This window comes from Physella acuta, unplaced genomic scaffold (assembly GCF_028476545.2).
Source record: "Physella acuta isolate Inbredline_101_S28 unplaced genomic scaffold, ASM2847654v3 ptg000710l, whole genome shotgun sequence".
NCBI lineage: Eukaryota > Metazoa > Mollusca > Gastropoda > Physidae > Physella > Physella acuta.
In genome coordinates this window covers 293,143-312,072 of record NW_026732229.1, presented here as the reverse complement: position 1 = coordinate 312,072, position 18,930 = coordinate 293,143, and the positions used below count along the sequence as shown (strand labels likewise).

General features: G+C 36.9%; 2 protein-coding genes across 2 annotated transcripts; one reads left to right on the top strand and one right to left on the bottom strand.

Moving 5' to 3' along the window:
- Window positions 1-5,347: 5,347 nt before the first annotated feature.
- LOC131949716 (olfactory receptor 8K1-like) lies at window positions 5,348-12,715 on the top strand. The gene is made up of 2 exons (XM_059311579.1): window positions 5,348-6,496; window positions 12,632-12,715. Exons 1-2 carry the CDS (start codon window positions 5,348-5,350, stop codon window positions 12,713-12,715), a joined length of 1,233 nt encoding a protein of 410 aa, XP_059167562.1.
- Window positions 12,716-14,456: 1,741 nt separating this feature from the next.
- Window positions 14,457-17,432, bottom strand: LOC131949715 (toll-like receptor 4). The gene has a single exon (XM_059311578.1). The coding sequence runs from the start codon at window positions 17,430-17,432 to the stop codon at window positions 14,457-14,459; it is 2,976 nt and encodes a 991-aa protein (XP_059167561.1).
- Window positions 17,433-18,930: the final 1,498 nt, after the last annotated feature.

Sequence of the window (18,930 nt, the reverse complement as noted above, 5' to 3'; positions counted from 1 at the left end):
CTTGTTTGCTGGAAGTCTGTCAGTATTAGGAGAATTGAAACGGGCAACAGTTTCGTAACTTGCTGGGCCTGGCTCAGTTCTTGGAGATAGGAAACTTACAAACGACCTGGGCGAGGATCGTTGATGTGCCAGAGTTTGGCTGTCAGAGAATATGCCAGAACTCAGACAACTGACTATTAGGAAATTGATCGAAGCCATTCTAGGTAAAACTAAACGATGTAGGTTTTTTCTTTCTGTAAAAGACGAAATGAATTAGTTTAATATAAACTCATAAAATATCATCATGCGGCCCGCGAGGTCCTCTCATCCGGCCCGCGGGTTTTTTTTTTACCAAGGAAGGGCGGGTAGGTTTTTATAAGCTTTTGCACAAGAAAGACTTTCCTAATATTAAAACTTTTGCATCAAAGTACCTTTCAAATTTTGGAACATCATACCTGTGTGAAGAAACATTTTCAAGAATGAAATAAGTGAAGAATAATTTGCGAGCAAACTTGGACCTCGAGTGTGTAGTTGGCCCCTGACAGTGTTTCTTTCAAACTATTTTCTTCGGGGGGGGGGCTTGAAATTTGTATATTTTTCTATATAAATTATATTTCGTTGGGGGGAGGGGGCGGTAGACGTTCTTCGGGGGGGGGGGGGGGGGCGACACCACCCCGAAGAGATGCTTTGAAGAAACTCTGGCCCCCGAACTGATATTTGATAGTTAATGCGGCCCTCGGGCTGAAAAGTTTGGAGACCCCTGTGCTAAAGGAATTTGAAGGTAGCAAACCATTATTCATGTGTTCAGAAAATGAGAGGGGTAACATCAAAATCAAAATCTTTAGATAACATGTGAAAAATATAAAGAAAAACTGACCATTTGAGTAAGTGTACATTCTATACACGTAAAATAAATTGTGTGAAAAGAACGTCAAAACTTGTTTAAATAACTCGGTTAAAGTGTTTAAAAATTATTTGAGGAAAACGCAAAATATAGAAAGCAGCACACTGATTTGTTAAAACTTTACAGTCAGGTATTTTTCATTAAAATATTGTTTAAAAATGGAAAATTAAAACCTAGCTCCCATCGCTAATATTACAAAAACATTATTTAACTTTTATAATTAAAAAATACAATATATGTATAAAATAGATGCATTTTAAATAATTATGCAAAAGCGAAATCGTTGCTATTTATTTAAAAAAAGCATACAACGCTTCACTACCATTGTTTGTTATAAGTGTAGAAAATATTTATAAAAGTTTCATTTCGATTATTAAACAAAGAAAGATAACATTAATTAGCATACAATGTGTTTCTAAGATAAAATTAGGTGATACTTATTCTTGAACTGGCTCATCTTTGTCTCATATAGTAAGAAAAAATGTAAATGCTTAAATAGGGTAGCAGTCCACTGTAAAAGAAATAAATACTTACCTAAACGAATTGTTTTAGAAAATATTTCAATTTCGTATTTTATGTTAAGATAAAATATGTCTCATCAGTTCTTTGGGGTACAGTGGCAAACAAAATTTTCAACTAAAAGACAACGCTAACTGCAGTCAGTTTAATATTTCCCACATGAAATGTCTAGTCAGAGATTAACATCCCTTTCTTAAACTGGGACAATGACTGATAGTTTCCTGTGTAATGTTTTAAGTGCTTTTGAAGATGTTATATTTTGCAATAAAAAAACTTGTTCACACTATTTTGTTTTAAAATTATTACTTTAGTGTGTATATATATATATATATATATATATATATATATATATATATATATATATATATATATATATATATATATATATATATATATATATATATCAGCAATGAAGGGATTGCTTGTTTCAGCACCCTAAATTCGATCGGTAACTGCCAGGTAAGATTCTATTCTTGACAAAGAGTGCGACTCACTCACATTCAAACAAGTAAACTAAAGTCATCTCAATAATCGCGTTTAATATAACCTAAAACTAACCTAGATTGACCGCGGCTTTAAAAATAAACCGGGAGTGATCTCCCCTAAACTTTCTCGAATATTCTTATATAAAATAACAGGGGATGGGAACTCGGGCTATAGACATGATTTTTAATCCATTTTAAATACTTAAAGTTTTAAAAATAGATTAAATCTCGTAGACAAATTAATTGCACACCAAGTGAACGCCAAATAAAAAAGCGCATAATAGTGCTCAATATTATTAGTACTTTTAAAATTTACACGAGAAAAATGGCCCGTTGAGGAAGGATACACCGGGCGCTAGGTTGATAGTGCTGTCTCTTTTCTCTAAACTAAAACCAACCCACCCCCCACCCCTCATCCCCACCCCAACCCCCCCCCCCCCAAAACACACACCCCCCACCCCCACCCCCACCCCCCCAAAACACACCCCCACACTACCCCCACCCCCACCCCCACCCCCCAAAAAAACATGTCTACCGTCCCATTCAACGAAATATAATTATATACTTTTTCCAGTGTACGCCCCCTCCCCGAAAATTCTACCCCCGCCCCCGAAAATTTCAAGTACCCCCACCCCTCTCCGGGGAGGAAAAAGTCTGAAAGAAACACTGGTGTCGCGCTTAGCCACCACCCGAAGAATTGCATTAAGAAATTGCAAGAAAACCACTTTTTAGATTAAACACATTAATTAGGCGGTAATTTTATTATAGAGTATCGATGAAGAAATTTCTTTTGAGTTAGGGAGGGGGGGGGGCTCAGACGTTCTTACGCGGGGGTGGGGCTTCGCCCCTACCCGAAGAATTGTATGAAAGAAACTCTTCACGCAAACCACTTAGATTAGACAAAATTTCCTTGTTATTCAATGTTTACTCGATAATCAATGACGTCATATTACTGTGTGCACTCTCCGGCTTGAGATGCTAAATGTGTCGACGTCATACTTCGTTTTTCGAATTACTATGCATGTTTTTATTTTCCTTGTGTTTTCTCTAGAGCGTTCTTGTCAGACAGATAGATAGATAGATAGACAGACAGCGAAACTATTAGTATTAATTAGTTTTTTTGAGAAATCGGAAGTAGCGTAAATTACTACTTCCGGTCAACGGAAATTACTCAAAATTTAACAGAAGGTAGAGAATTAGATCTTTTACTTACATGTGAAATTTCATTTATCTATCTGAAATAGTACTCAAGTTATAGGCTTTTGAAAAATTCAAAGTAGGAAAAGTACCACTTCCGGTTATCGGAAATCGCTCAAAAGTTGATACGGATCTATAATTTTGATAAAATACTTATATATGAAATTTCATCAACCTAGCTGTAACGGTACTCAAGTTATCGTGTTTACACACGGACAGACAGACAGACAGACACACAGACAGACACACAGACATACGGACAAGATTGCAAAATTATGTTTTTCCGTATCAGTGAGGTGTAAAACGTCGAGATTTGTAAAAATCTCGTTTTTTTTTTTTGCACGATTACAAGACTTTCTCTATACTTCGTATATACGAGGAAGTAAAAACTATACATGTTTAAAAGTGCTCATGGACAAATAGCAGATTTTTAGGAATGAAGAACCACTTCCGGTTAACATAAATCGTGCAAAAGTAAATTAAAACCTGTGCATAAAAGCTGATCGTTATATTTTGAAGCTTTTAAGAAGCCGGAAGTGGCGTAAGTACCATTTCCTCTTTTGCCATAAGTTAGTAGACAATTACATATTTTAAATAATACATACGAGCCGACCCGCGGTGTATCATACGCCGCTATTTAGTTGTTTTATTTTCTACTTTTCAGTAATTCATAATTTGTAAATTCGACAGTACCAATGCTGCCACTGAAAATATTTGCTTTAAAATACTAACCCCCCCCCCCCTTTCCCCTAACCCCGACCCTACCCTTCCACATCCCTCCCACCGTGAAAGCAGTGAAAGCAGCCTCCTCTTAGTTACCTCCTGTAAGTTTTAAATCGTTTCAAACTAAATTATCTGCCCCTAATAGCCGTCACTAAACCCGGCTCTACGATTTGTAAACATTTAGTTTGACTACAGCATACCAGACCATGTGGGGGTGGGGTGGGGGTGGTAGTGATAGTGATAGAGAGAAAGAGTGGGGACTGTAAGGCGCGCTTGCAGCTTGTTTTCTAGCGTCTCCCAGAAGAGAATTATATATATAGATAAATGTAATGTGTTCAGCCTAACTGAAACGGTACTCAAGTTGTCGTGCTCACACAGACGCACTCACACAGACACACACAAATACACACACTCACACACACAAACACACACACACACACATTCACAAACAAATGCGTGCGTCAAACATCTCATAGATAGAATAATTCAAACAGTTTCGACAAAAAATTTCGACGGTTAAATAGATTCTAGTAATTACTCTCAATAAAATTTAAGAGCAGTTCATTAATGAAATTGTTTATTATAGTAATGTGAATAGTATAGATAGCGGTGCTTTATTTCCAGGAACAAAAAAAAAAGCACACCTTGAAAGCCGTTACCCAGACAACCATCCAACACACAACGAAGTCTTTTGTAATTTTTGTGTTTATCATGATGAAAATTGTACAGAAAATTGTTATTTTATTTTATGCTATCTGATTCTTACTTACAAACTTAATTTGTTCAAATCGTGATTCTCTCATAATAACATGTTACAAAAAGCAATTAAAATTGTCCTTCTTTTAAAACTATTTTATTTACCAAAGATAACGAGTCTCCATTTTCCATCAAATGGAGTTTTGTTTACATTCCTCCGATTATTATGTCAATAGTTTAATCTGTTCGGCCAATGATTGTGTCAATAGTTCTTAATGTTTTACGTTGAGCGATGGTTGTGCCATTTGTCTGGTCAAATGTGTAGAGCGGCCTCAGCTACTCTCTGTTGCTGTCAAAATTGTTTTACATCAAGGAATTTCTAAACAGTACAGTAAGTTAACATTTCGTTTACCTTGTGCTACTTTATCAGCTTTAGGTTTTTAGATCTTAGCATTGTATCGATTTGTTTCATCTCTCCCTTCACTTACCCTGTACACTCTTCCTCGCTGTCATCTACTTTCTTCGGTTTTACAATGCCCACTACACCAGGCATCACAAAATGCGTCAATAACAATATCCCCTACGACGTTACATATACCAAGATCCCAACATCCCAGTTGAAGACCCCAACAATAACATCACCGTGTCTAGACCCACGTACACAATATATCAACTCGAATAGAAAAAGGGGCTACACAAGGGGTACACTTAATCAGTAGTATGTAGTAATAAATCTTTCTTTAAAGCTCCTAATTATTTAAAACATATCGTTATTCAACATGGAAAATACTTTCATTAAGTTTATTTCAGATTTTCGGAAGCAAAAAAGTCAGTCTTTTCAAGCATGGCAAAAGACGACTCTGACAGAATATCTGATAACCCAAACATCGTGTTTGTATTTGCTATGGTGGCTATCCTTATAACAGTTTTCACCGTCTTTGCCAACGGTGTTGTCATCACAGCTGTCGTGTACGCACATGTACAACGTAAACACCACGGACAGACAAACAAGGTCAAGAGGTCAACGGCGGCCATGTTGCTGATGACGTCAATGTCCGTCGTTGATTTTGTCGTCGGTCTTGTCGTCATGCCCCTGTACATTCCGGACTTGATCACCAATGGGGAAAACATTCTCGATTTTTCCTGGAACTGTGCCAGGTACGTCCTCGACGTCAACTTTTGCACCGTTTCCATTTACCACGTGGTCGTCATGGCAACGGACAGGTACCTGGCTGTATGCAAGCCGCTGGTGTACAAGGCGCTACCCCCGAAGGTGACTTGGGTCATGCTAGCTCTATGCTGGACATTGCCTACTCTGATTTATTTACTGTTTTTATCTATAGACGCTATGTCCGGCGAGACGACCAACAATTCAACCACCTCTGCCCAATCTTGTGAGCGTTCTTCAAGTCTGGCAACGAAAATCTCCATGGGGGTTTTGGCGAATCTCCCGATGTCCATTGTTTACGTTTTGTATTTTCTCATCCTCTTGGAGGTCTACAGATTTAATAGCAGGAGGAAAAACTTCTTCGGGTTTGAGAAAAATGGCCGCCTACAGTCTAACCAGAAAGCAAGCAAATTAAATGGAGATTCTTTCGATCCAAAATCACAAATTAACAAAATTCTTACCAATCATGTTGGAAAGAATGTTTTATTAAACACACAGAGAAGTGTATGTAACGCCACATATATAAAAAGCCACAGTGGAGAAACGTGTGGTATTCAAAAGATTCCAACAAACACAGAATCTGTCATTGAACACTCAGATGTATGCTGTCATAATGCTGCTAGAAATGGAGAAGACGTCAGTCGTGATGGTTGTAACGTTAGAGAAGACGTCTGTCATGATGGCTGTAAGGTTACAGAAGACGTCAGTCGTAAGAAATTTGAGAATGAAGAATACGTACAACATAAAGACGTCAACAAAGAAACAATACGTCACCGGAAGAGCGTCAGAGCGCCTGCGGGAGGAAGTACGAGCAGCTTAAGGGCCGTAAAGACAATTGGAGAGATCGTCCTGTGTTTTAGCCTCTGCTGGTTGCCTTTAGCGTTTTATTATCTGATCAAAAGCTTTCTCGACATCCACCTGTCTCTGGGGACTTATCTGGCACTAAGCTTTTTGGGCTTTCTCAACTCGGCCATTAATCCAGTCTTGTTGTACAATAATCTTCCTATAAGAGCATCAGTCATGTCACTTATATTCCCTGCAAGAAAAATTAAACCGTAAAATTCTAATTTTTAAGTATCAAAGGATATTACTTAATTAACACGGGATAAAACATTGATATTTTTTTTGTAAGGCGGTACATATTTTATTTCTAAATTTATTGCAATAAAAATTGAATTAAATAATCAACCAATTTCGTCTATTCTCAGTTCTTCAGTAACTGTGCATGTTTGTGATAAAAGAAACGTGTATAGAAGTTGCCTGTAAGTTCTCTAATAAACGTTTTGCGTCGAGGTAATAAATAAGTATACAATCTAATTTTGGTGTACATTGTTTTGTAAAACTTTTTTCACGTTTTTCATTTTTTGTCATCATGCGCACGTAGTTTGCGATCGCTTATAGTAGAGTGATCGCTTGCATTATTGTGATGTATAGCATTTATTTTCTACTTTTTAGTTCAATCAGAAAACGTGGGGTTTTCTTTTTAAAAATTAATGATAATTATTTTCTACTTTTTAGTCTTTGTCTGTTTGTTTGCATTCAAATATTGCTATCGATTTTATCTTCTCGCATTCACTTTTTTTTGGGTAAACGAAGACAAACACTCACAAAGGACGAACACAAAGATAAGAGGGACTTATACCAGGCATGACACGCTTATTATTCAGGATCAGCTGGAGGTTAGTGTCGACGCATTCTTTCCATCTCCTGTAGACATTCCTCATTGCATGATTTTTTTCCAGTTAGCTTGCTGCAATCCAATTCCACAATGCGTACGCCTTCGAGTGATCGTACTCGACTGAGCGCAACATACGCCTGGCCCGTTTCAAAAAGCGCTGGTCCTAAATAGACAACTGCGTGATCAACTGTGCAGCCTTGCATTTTATGCACTGTGCATGCCCAGCATAGAGTTATGGGCAGTTGTCTTCGCTCGACTTTTCCATAATTCAGTTTTCCATCAAATTCTACGCATCTCGGCTCAATCCGATGGATTCCATCTGGTCCAAAGTCAATGCTTTAGTCAGGAATGTCTTTATCAATCTGGTCGCGTCTGAAATTTGGCCAATGAATTTCTGCAATGTTGCCGATTGCGCCATTAACCAGTCCCTTTTCAACGAAGATGTTCGCTCTCAACATCACTTTAGCGCCGAGGAATATTTCCATTTCCTTTTGCAATCTTCCAGTCTTATTTATATCGTTGGATACAGCTTTGCTCATGTCGATTTTGCCGGCGTTTCTTCCAGAATCAATGATTCGATCCATCGTTTAGGGGGATTTTCCAATCTGTATCCTGCATTGCGCTTCTCTTGATACTTCTGGCGTGCCTTTTCCAATCGACGTTTCTTCTGTGTTGCCGTTTCTTTCACCATTTTGCCCTCGCGTGCAAACCATTCGACCATCAACATTCTACTTCCGGAACAGTCAGATTTGCATAGGTTTGTACACAAACACCGCGTGACCACTACTCAGCTAATCGCGTGCTCGCTCCTTCATGATTTTTCATTTGTTTTTCAGTAAGCCAGAAGAGGGAAAGTACCGAACCTTCTTTTTATCAAATAACAATTTCTAGGTTATGTCCCTTTTTTGTACAAATCAATAGGAGTCTAAAATGATCAATAATATTTTTTCCATGGATCAATTTAGTAATAATAATAATAATTGAATATTGTATTGTCATCGGAAACAAAGCTTCCCTGAAAATTTCAGCGCGCTAGCTCACTGGGAAGAGCCCGAAATTTCGATCGCAAGATTTGATGGAAAGACAAACAAAAAAACAAAAAAACAAACAAACAGACACGAAAGCAAGTTAAAGAAAACGTGGGAAAATTCTCAAGCACTGAATATTTTCCCAAGTTTTGAATGTATGTGTGGCTACAGTAGAAGGATATAAGGATCTGACGTGCACATGCTAGAACAATGAAAACGACGGGCCTGTTTGATGTCTTCGGATTAAGGTCACCTGTTTATTGCTTTACAACGTGTAGTCGAATACAGGTTCGTATTGCCATCTAGCTCAGTTACCAGGGGAGGGGGGAGCAGAGTTTCGGCTCCGCCCCCCCCCCCCGAAGAAAGTCTACCGCCCCCCCCCCCCCCCTCGAATGAAATGAAAATTATATAGAAATTATATACTTTTAACAGTGTCCGTCCCCCACCCCCCAAAGAAAGTCTACGCCCCACCCCGAAAATTTCAAGTCGTCCCCCGTCCCCCCGGGAGAAAAAAGTCTGAAAGAAACACTTGGGGGGAGGTGGAATTTCCAGGATGATACCCACCTGGAGTCCAAACTAATGTTAAGAGCTATCAGAATCATTTGAAGATAATTTAATCATCCTAACTGTAAATTTGAGGCTGAAAATTTTTTTAATTAAATCTATTTTATATTATACTAATTATCTGGATGTTCGTGAGCAACGGTGGTGGGGGGGGGGTATACTGGCAATTATGTTTTTTTTTTAAAATAACTTTTATGTTAATGTTAAATAATATTTTGATGCAGAAACATTCACTCCCCCCTCTTGCATAATTAGTGAAGTGGAACTCAATTAATCCAAATGCGATATTGCACGCGCTAGTAATCTCCTACCGACCAACTGCGCACAGTCCAATACTCCAGTCACTTGATGCGATGACTGGGTATATACACTACACATAAACACATGGCACGCACTGTAATCATGTATAGTTATTGGGATTTATGTATATGTATATATATATATATATATATATATATATATATATATATATATATATATGTATATGTATATGTATATATATATATATATATAGTCCTATATGTATGTATATATACATATACCAGTTACAGCTGTTGTACCTAGTCAAAGATATCCACAAATAACTGCTTAAGACAAGCATTGCAAATATTTTGTTGTTTTGCTCAAGTTAAATATCCAATGAGCTCTTAACACCAATCAGTTTTAGTTGTACATTTTACTGCTGCATTAGACGGTCTAGATTTATTCGACTGTCAAATAAAAACAATTTATTTTTAAACCAGTTCTGAATGTGTAGTACAGTATAATGAGAATTGTGGTACTGTGGATTATTTATTATTGTGTGATGGAGGAGGGTTTGATTTGTTTATAGGAAGTGCATGTCAAATAGATGGTTAAGTTGTATTGTGAGAGGGTTCGATGGTTCCATTTTATTATGATAGGGGTCGAATTGTTGTATTTTATTTTGAGAGGGGTCAAATCATTGTATTTTATTATGACAAGGGTCAAATTGTTGTATTTTTATTATGACAGGGGTCGCATTGTTGTATTTTATTATGAGAGGGGTCAAATCATTGTATTTTATTATGACAAGGGTCAAATTGTTGTATTTTTATTATGACAGGGGTCGCATTGTTGTATTTTATTATGAGAGGGGTCAAATCGTTGTATTTTATTATGACAAGGGTCAAATTGTTGTATTTTTATTATGACAGGGGTCGAATTGTTGTATTTTATTATGAGAGGGGTCGAATTGTTGTATTTTATTTTGATAGTTGTTGAAATTTGTCTGTTCTAATGCCAGTAGGAATTGGGCTGATGGGGATAAAACACAAACATTCTTCTGCAGGATTTAAAAAGAAACTTTTAATTTGTATTTTTCAATGCGAAATCTTCTTCTACTTCGATCTTAATATTTTAGTGTTGGTAGAGATTTCTTCCGGGGGTTCGAACACGGGACTGTTTGGTTCAGCAACTATGGTCTTAACCGACCCGACCACTCCCAATGCACTACAAAATTCTTGTTTACACGAATCGATTAGTTTTTCGAACGCCATATTTACCGTACTTCTTTTGTTTACGTTCATTCGATAATCGTGACAATAGATGCCTCTGTTCGGCCATTTATTGTGTCAATAGTCCTAAATTTTTTAATGGATTGATGATGTGTCATTAGTGTGGTGAGAGATGAAGGCCGCCAGCAGCTACTAAATTGGACAATCGAAGCTGAAACACATCCCGAATTCTCTTATCTAGTTTGTTAAGTAAGTATTCATTTCTTTTTTAATGTGCTAACACTTATTTCGTTTATCTAGGTTATACATAATACTATACGTTTTTATAAAAACATAAAAAATGAATAATACAGAAAACTCATCCATTCATCCACCCCTTACAATCCACGGCGAGCTGCCTGAAGTTTGTCTCAAGCTAAATTTTAAGTAACTCTGCCTGTTATACTTAAATTTGCTTTTTAAATTTACACATGTAAAGTCATTTCATAACAAGATTTTATGATGATGATGATCTTTACAATATATTGTGTTGCCCTTAAAGGCTATTTTTTTATCACTATGTTTATAAAAACCGTAATGAACCAATACAACAGCACTAGCATGCAAGCACATCTTAGTTGCCATCTCAAAAGCACCATGAGACAGAAAAAACTATGCAAAACGTGACTTTTATAATTTAATTCAGTAGCATTTTAATATACCTTCTTATTTAATGTTACATATTACACAGAACTCTTCGTCATCTTTCATTTCATATATCGTTGAAAACTTTCTTGCAGATTTCGGATACAAAGGAATCGTTAAATGATTACTTTTAAGTATGGAGAAAGACGATTATCACAGAATATCCGATAACCCAAACATCGTGTTTGTGTTTGCTATGGTCGCTATCCTTATAACGGTCTTCACCGTCTTTGCCAACGGTGTTGTCATCACAGCTGTCGTGTACGCACATGTACAACGTAAACACCACGGACAGACAAACAAGGTCAAGAGGTCAACGGCGGCCATGTTGCTGATGACGTCAATGTCCGTCGTTGATTTTGTCGTCGGTCTTGTCGTCATGCCCCTGTACATTCCGGACTTAATCACCAATGGACTAAACCTTCTGGATTCTTCCTGGAGCTGCGTCAAATACATACTTAATATTAGTTTGTGCGCCGTCTCTCTCTACCACGTCGTCGTCATGGCAACGGACAGGTACCTGGCTGTGTGTAGGCCGCTGGTGTACAAAGCGCTACCCCTGAAGGTGACTTGGGTTATGCTAGCTCTATGCTGGACATTGCCTACACTAATTTATTTACTGTTTGCATCAATAGACGCGTTCTCAGACCTGAAAAGCGACAACTCAACCCATCCCAACATCTTTTGCGTGCACACTTTAAGTTTGACAACAAAAATCTTAACAGCCATCGTTGGTAATCTGCCTCTGGCTATCATATACATTTTGTACATTTTCATTCTAATTGAAATTTACAGAATTAATCACAAGAGAAAATATTTCTTTGGCTTTCAAAACAAACTGCCTTTAAAAACTGACCAGAAAACAAAAAAGATAAACATAAATTCTCTCGAAGAATGTGTCGATTATCCAAATTCACAAAGTAACAAAATTCCTACGAATGATACTGGCAAGGATGTCTCTTCGGACTTAAAGAGTTGTAATACTGGCAAGGATGGCGAAGACGTCATTCGTGATGGATGTAAGATTGGAGAATACGTTCAACACAAAGACATCAACCATGAAACGTTGCGTCACCGGAAGAGCGTTATAGCGCCTGCGGGAGGAAGTACGAGCAGCTTAAGGGCCGTGAAGACAATTGGAGAGATCGTCCTGTGTTTCAGCCTCTACTGGTTGCCTTTCTCTGTTTACTTTCTCGTCCAAAGTTTTCTCGACATCAAACTACCGATGTGGCTTTACCTATTGCTAACACAGCTGAGCTTTCTTAACTCGGCCATTAATCCAGTCTTGCTGTACAATAATCTTTCCATCAGAACATATGTAATGTTGTTGATATTTCCTTCAACTAAAATAAAAAAGTGACAGTCGAAGATCAGTGGACACAATCGGAAAAAGACTTGAACGTTCCGTTAAATATTTTAAAAACCGTGTTTGGTGTTATTAAAATAAATGTGCTTATAAAATCTTGATTGTGTGGTTTTAATCGAATTTATCAAAGATTTGGCATATTTGATGTTCAATTATTTTCTTTAGCTAAACAAAGTGAAAACTAAAACTGTTTTTATTCCTTTGCTCAATAAAATTTTAAATATAAAGGACGCTTGGTCTAAAAAGTAGGCCTATAGACTAATGTTTTTAAAAATATTCATCGAATATGTTTGGAGTAGAAATTAATACCAAAGTAGTTTTTTTTAGAATCATGATCACGGTAATTATATACAGCCTGGGGCGGAACAACAGTGCCGCAGACCCCGCAATGGGGGGAGGGGGCAAAGCCTTTTAAACAGGTGTCTCTTTCAGATCACAACCAACTTATCGTGGTTTGATGCAAATACTTTTAGTCGTAGCCTATGTTTTGTCAACCTTATTTAGAACAACTTACTAAAATGTGTAAAATAAAACAAATATAAAAACGGTATAATAAAAAGCTTTCAAATGCACTAAAAAAAACAAGTAAGTAACACTAATTTTCTTCTTTTATAAAATCATTGCTAAAATATATAAGGGATATACAGAGCGACCAAACTTTCATTAAAGAAAGCAATTGTGAGTTATTTTGTATTTCCAGTGCATTCTAAAGATTATTATTATAAATTGTTTTTACATTTGTTTTATATTTCTGCGGTAAATTGTGTCTCTTATTATTGGTGATGCTATGCTGTATGTGTATGTTTTACGCTGTCCTCCTTTTCAAAACTTTTATTTGACTTGGTTTGATAGTTTCTTTTTATTTTCAATAACGTGATAGACGAACACATCCAGATATTATTTTTATAACTTGTTATCGCTGATTGTTAATCCTACTGAACAAATATTGTCTTCAACACGTCAGACTTGACTACAACTAAACCTTAACAAGTTACACATTTAAGAACGTGAAAAGTATACATCGTTACTCTCATGACTGGATATACTTCCCTTAACAAATCATTGACACTGACTAGGCTTTGATAAATTGTTGACTCATATATATTTCACATCATGTTAAAAACAACTTCTTGTTACGAGAATTAAACCTTGACATCAAAAACTAAGATCAACTTGATGAGTTTATTTTTCTATTACTTAAATAAAACTTATTTTACTTGTATGTAATTGATAGTATAAACTAACAGGCAACGTTCTTGTTTCGAGGCAGGGTTTTGATATTCATGATGTTGTTTGTAAGATCTTTCATTTAAAAAGTTAACTTTATTCACTACCTTTATTAACTAATTTTAATATGAAGAAGTATGTCGGGTATATACTTAACAAAACAAGACGATATTTATAAACACACATTTGGTTCCATCTGATATAGGCCTACATCCAAAATGAGTTACTAGCTTTATGATTAAAACACAAGGCATAATAATGCACGAATTAATTATTATTTTTAATTTTTAAGAAGCTTTTATGTTTGGATGTAAATACAAAAGGTAGCTGTGATAGTGCATAGAGTATAAAAGGTAAACTCAGTAAATAAAAATAAATGTTCTAGATACATTTTGCCCCTATTAAGGTAACTAAAACTGTATGTACAATTTTTTTTCAGATACAACGATTATTTTTGTTACGTATAATTTAGTTGTAAAGTGACCTACAATTTTAGAATCGATATATATTGAATTCTTTAGAGAGTAATCTAAGATTTAAAAATATTGTATGATTAGGATTTACATCTTAAATTAAGAGAATAATAATATTTTAAATTATTAGGTATAAAATATTGTTGAATATATTGTGCTCAGTTTATTATAAACGTATGTATAAATTTTCTACAATATAAAAAAAAAAGTGTGGTTAGATAAGCAGATTGAATTGTGCTTTTAAACAATGTAAGTTTTAATCTCAGATAGGGTTAGTGCAAGGTGGAGCTCTAGTCTTCCGCTGGATTATGTGAGATGGACCTTGACATTTCGTCCCAGAAAGTTAGCCGAGCCTCAGGGGTCATCTCATCGTCTGCCGGGAACTCCGTGAAACGGTTTTTCCTCAACACAGACAGGAGATCACGTGACATGTCGTCTGCAGACACTGGCTTGTAAATACAGAGGTGAAGGACTGATCGTCTGCTGAAGATCTCCTCCATGACCGCCATTTTTAAGCCGTATTCCGCGTACTCACCGTCGTAGAACTCAGGCGTGACCACCGGCACGGTCTTGGCGCTGTTCTGAACGGCACTGACAATGGCCGACACGGTGTAGGTGCCCGGCATGAAGTCCCGCTCTTCAATACACAGCCTGTGACCCCTGTTGACCTCCAGCTCCTGGACACATTCCTGCAGCACAAAGCTCCGCGTCTCGTCTGTGTACAGTATGTAAGCGTCGTACTTGTAGCGCAGGTTGTTGGGTAGCGTCGACTCAAACCCCAACAGTTTTCCTATCGCTACGGTCCTTAAATATCTCAGCCTCCATCTGAACCTGTACATGGTAAGCAGCAATACAACAAGTGCTATACACACAGTACTGAACAAACAAATGATGAACATCAGCTCCTTAGACGCGCAATATCTCTGTAAGGTCTCTAATTTTTTTCTGACGTCTCCCATGCTAACATAATTATTGTCTTCATCACTACATGTAAGGAAATCTTTACTTAGTAAATAAACATTCGTGTGTGCCAGCCAAAATATGATGGGCAAACCTTTACAAGTACAGGGCAGTGGGTTGGAGGTTAGGTCCAGGTACAGTGTGTGGTTAGCAGCAATGGTGTCAAGGTCATCACGTGTACTTCTGGTGATCCAGGAAATGGAGTTTCTGCTCAGGTCAACTATCCTGAGTTTTGGCGAGCTCGCTAAACTGATATTTATAACCTGCAACTTGTTTTGTGAGATATCAATAATTTTCAGACTTGGCAAGCCATTAAGGAATTTGAAGGGGAGTTTATAAATAGCATTCTTTGACAGATCCAGGTATTCTAGTTTGTTTAGGGTAGAGAATATAGCACCTGAAGAATCGGCTGCGAAAACATCGGCCAGATAGTTGTCGCCCAGGAATAATATTTTTAGTGATTTATTTTTTTCAAAAAAACTCTGCGTTAAATTTGAACAATAGTTCCTGGCAAAACTCGCTCTCAATATTCCCGGGGGCAGTTTTCCGCTACCCCAGCGCGTCATGTAGCTTCCAGAAAAATCTAACGTTTGGAGAGCGTATCGTTCTTTGATATTGCAATATAAAATATACAAACCGAATCGAATGTAGCGTAAGGCACGAATTGATTTGAGATTTCTTGGGAGTATATTTTTCTCGATGTGAAAATTGTGTGAGTGGTTCTGTTGTTTATAGAACGTCTCCTCTCCAACAGGGCAATATACTGAGCTCAATTCCGATTCTTCACTCGCTTCATGACTGTCAATATTTTTTGATGTCTTATACGAGTAAGTGTTATCAATATCTGAAAAGTCAGAGTACCCTTGGAAACTTAGATCAAGAGCGGTCAGATTAGACAATGATTTGATCTGTTTCAGGATCATTACTCTGGGGTTTAATTTGTTGTTCGTTAAAATTAGTTTTTGAAGCGTGCCTGGAAGTAAATTCGCAAAGCCGTCTCTCATCATAATGATGTTGTTATTGGAAAGATCTAAGGAGCTCATCCTCATGTGCTGTAGGTATTTAGCGTGATAAGGTTCAAGGATACGACACATCACAAGCGTGTGGTTTAGGCCGGAAAGTTTCAGAAATGCAATCGAACTTTTATGTATGTGTTCAAGGTCTTCAAAAGCATCAAATAAGTCATACCCCGGGATGTTAGTTAGAGATAAACTTGTGATGTTTCTAAGGTTTTGAAAAGTTTTTAGATTCATTCGCTGGGTAGAACAGCCGTTTACTTCAACATGCCTTAGGAAAGGTGTATTTGTGAAAAAGTGATCAGAGAAATTGTTTATATTGCAAGTTCCTGGGGAAAGACCTATTTTTATGCTGGTTAAATTGCCCAGAGAAATGAGTTTTCTGCCGAAAGGATGATCCAACCCATCTACAGTCAACGTTTGTAACTGTTTGAGCGGCTGTAGAGCCAGGTCAGGGTAGTGATCAGATTTGTCTGAATTACCTTCAAGGTAAAGGTCAGTCAGAAATAAAAGATTGGACAGCAAGGATTCTGGGAAATGTTTTGGGGAGTATCCTAAGTTTGTATTGTGCCGTAAATCCAACAGAGTCAGACTCTTCAGTTCATCAAAGGTTGTGTTCTCCAGAGTTTCAAGCAAGTTGAATGAAAGATTCAGGGCTTGTAGTAGACCAAGACCAGTAAACGTGTTCCTAGTAATGGCGGAGATATTGTTCACGCTAAGGGAGAGCGAAGTTAAGTTGGGAAAAATGTGAAAACTGTTTTCATATATTATTGAAATTTTGTTCGTGCTCAAGTCTAGCTCTTCTAAAACGGATGTCTTATCAGACACCGGGTATAACCTTATTGCCACGAGTTTTGGGTTGTTTTTTATATGCAGATAAGAAAGATTCGCATACCGTAAAACTTCCGTCGGGCGGAAGACTGCAAAGTCAGACTTTCCGATGGTCAAATGCTGAATGTAATTTGGTAGATCTACAGGAATTTGAACAATTTTTCCTGTACATTTAGCGAAAGAAACTTTGCTTTTGTTAAAACATTCACAATTCCCGCAGATAAACAAATCCTTTAAAATTATTTTCACAAAAGTTAATTGTTTTAGATCTGTTGTTTCGTCGTTATGGTTAGACATTTCGTCGTCATGGTTAGACATTTCGTCGTTAACTGTTTCATGTTTCATTATATCGTCGTTAACTATTTGATGTTTCATCATGTTGTCATTATGGTTGGATATTTCGTCGTTAACTGTTTGATGGTTCATCATGTCGTCGTTAACGATTCGATGTTTCATCATGTTGTCGTTATAACTGGCGACAGCTATGATGAAGACAGTGAGGGGGGTAAGTCTGTGTACTGGATGACCTCTCCAGTTGTAAATAACACCAGTTGTCAACATCAACACCAAACTGGTCAGCGCCATCAGCTGTAAGCAGATGTAAGATGGTTCTGATACAACAATACACTGTAATTAGTTCAATACATGAGTTAAAAATAACTTGCATTCATATTTATAATTCTTTTATAACTATGAATACATATCATCAAGTTTACTCTTTTGTATTACTTTTAGGTAAAAACTAATGACTTTAAGACCTTATGAATATCTGTCCTTTTGAATGTCCCAGATAATGTCCTCAACTTAGCTAGATAGATTGATGGACGGTCTAACGAATTTTAAGCGCAGATTAGCTTAACTGAATGATTATAATTAATTAATCATGTCACCTTAATGAGTTTTAACCGAATTTTACACTTAGTAAGTAAAAAGTCTAACGACTGTTACAAGGAAATTACTACTTAAATTCATTGCCGATTAGAAAAATAATGTAGTCTTCTTTATTCATTTTCTAATAATTTATTACGTCCTTTGTAAGTAAACAGATAATTCCAATATGTCTGCTAATGTACATACCTTCTGAATAAATCTCTGGCTTTATATAACTTCATAATACCAATTGGTCTACAAATGTACATACCTTCTGAGTAAATCTCTGGTTGTTATTTAACTTTGTCACGAAGTGCTACATCTAACAGACCGAAAGTAAAATCCGCAGTGTAATTTATAACCTTGTTAATGCGCTTAGAAAAAATAAATGACTTATTATAAATACATTGATTAGAACTCAACATGATTACTAATATCCAAATAAAAAGTCAAGTTATCTAATTACAAATCAAGTACTAATTCCTCTAATTAAATTAGTAAGGCAGATTATAGACGCCCTGTGTTTTATAGCATGGGAGATGACTCAAAGTTACAGACAGGAAAGTAATTTAATACTAGGGTTAATTTCTGTAGCAAAAGAAGGATTTAGTTAAAGGGGGGGGGAGAAGGTCAGGACCTTCACATCCCCATTACGATTATCATCTTGATCTATACTTGCTCGAGGGAGTTGATTCATTACTAGAACAGCTACATCTTTTTGAAGTTAAATTAACACATTAATGTTGCCGTTTCAGCTATGGAGAATCATAACAGATAATAAAAATATAATGGGACTTTTTTTTTCGAGTAGGCCTTTACTTATTTTGTAGGGTGTAAAACTCGACAGGAAAAATAGAAGGGGGGGGGGTGTATCCGTACCAATTTGTTAGTGACAATTATAGGGTACTTTGCGGGGGTCTACCATTAGATGCCCGTCTAACAGTGTAAGCTTTGGCTTGACAATGGTAGTCTTTAAGCGGACCAGTGGCCTAGGGGTGTGTGTATAGGGGGGGGGGGGGGGGGGGGTAATTCAATAGTTCACAACATTGGGATCATTGACCCGCGTGAATAGCCTGTGTGGTAGGAC

Bases quoted from the DNA above. Each gene is read 5' to 3' on its own strand.
- LOC131949716 (XM_059311579.1), top strand. From the start codon at position 5,348: ATGGCAAAAGACGACTCTGACAGAATATCTGATAACCCAAACATCGTG. The intron at 6,497-12,631 runs GTAAAGACAATT...TATTTTCTTTAG, and splicing joins GTACGAGCAGCTTAAGGGCC to CTAAACAAAGTGAAAACTAA.
- LOC131949715 (XM_059311578.1), bottom strand. From the start codon at position 17,432: ATGATGAAACATCGAATCGTTAACGACGACATGATGAACCATCAAACA.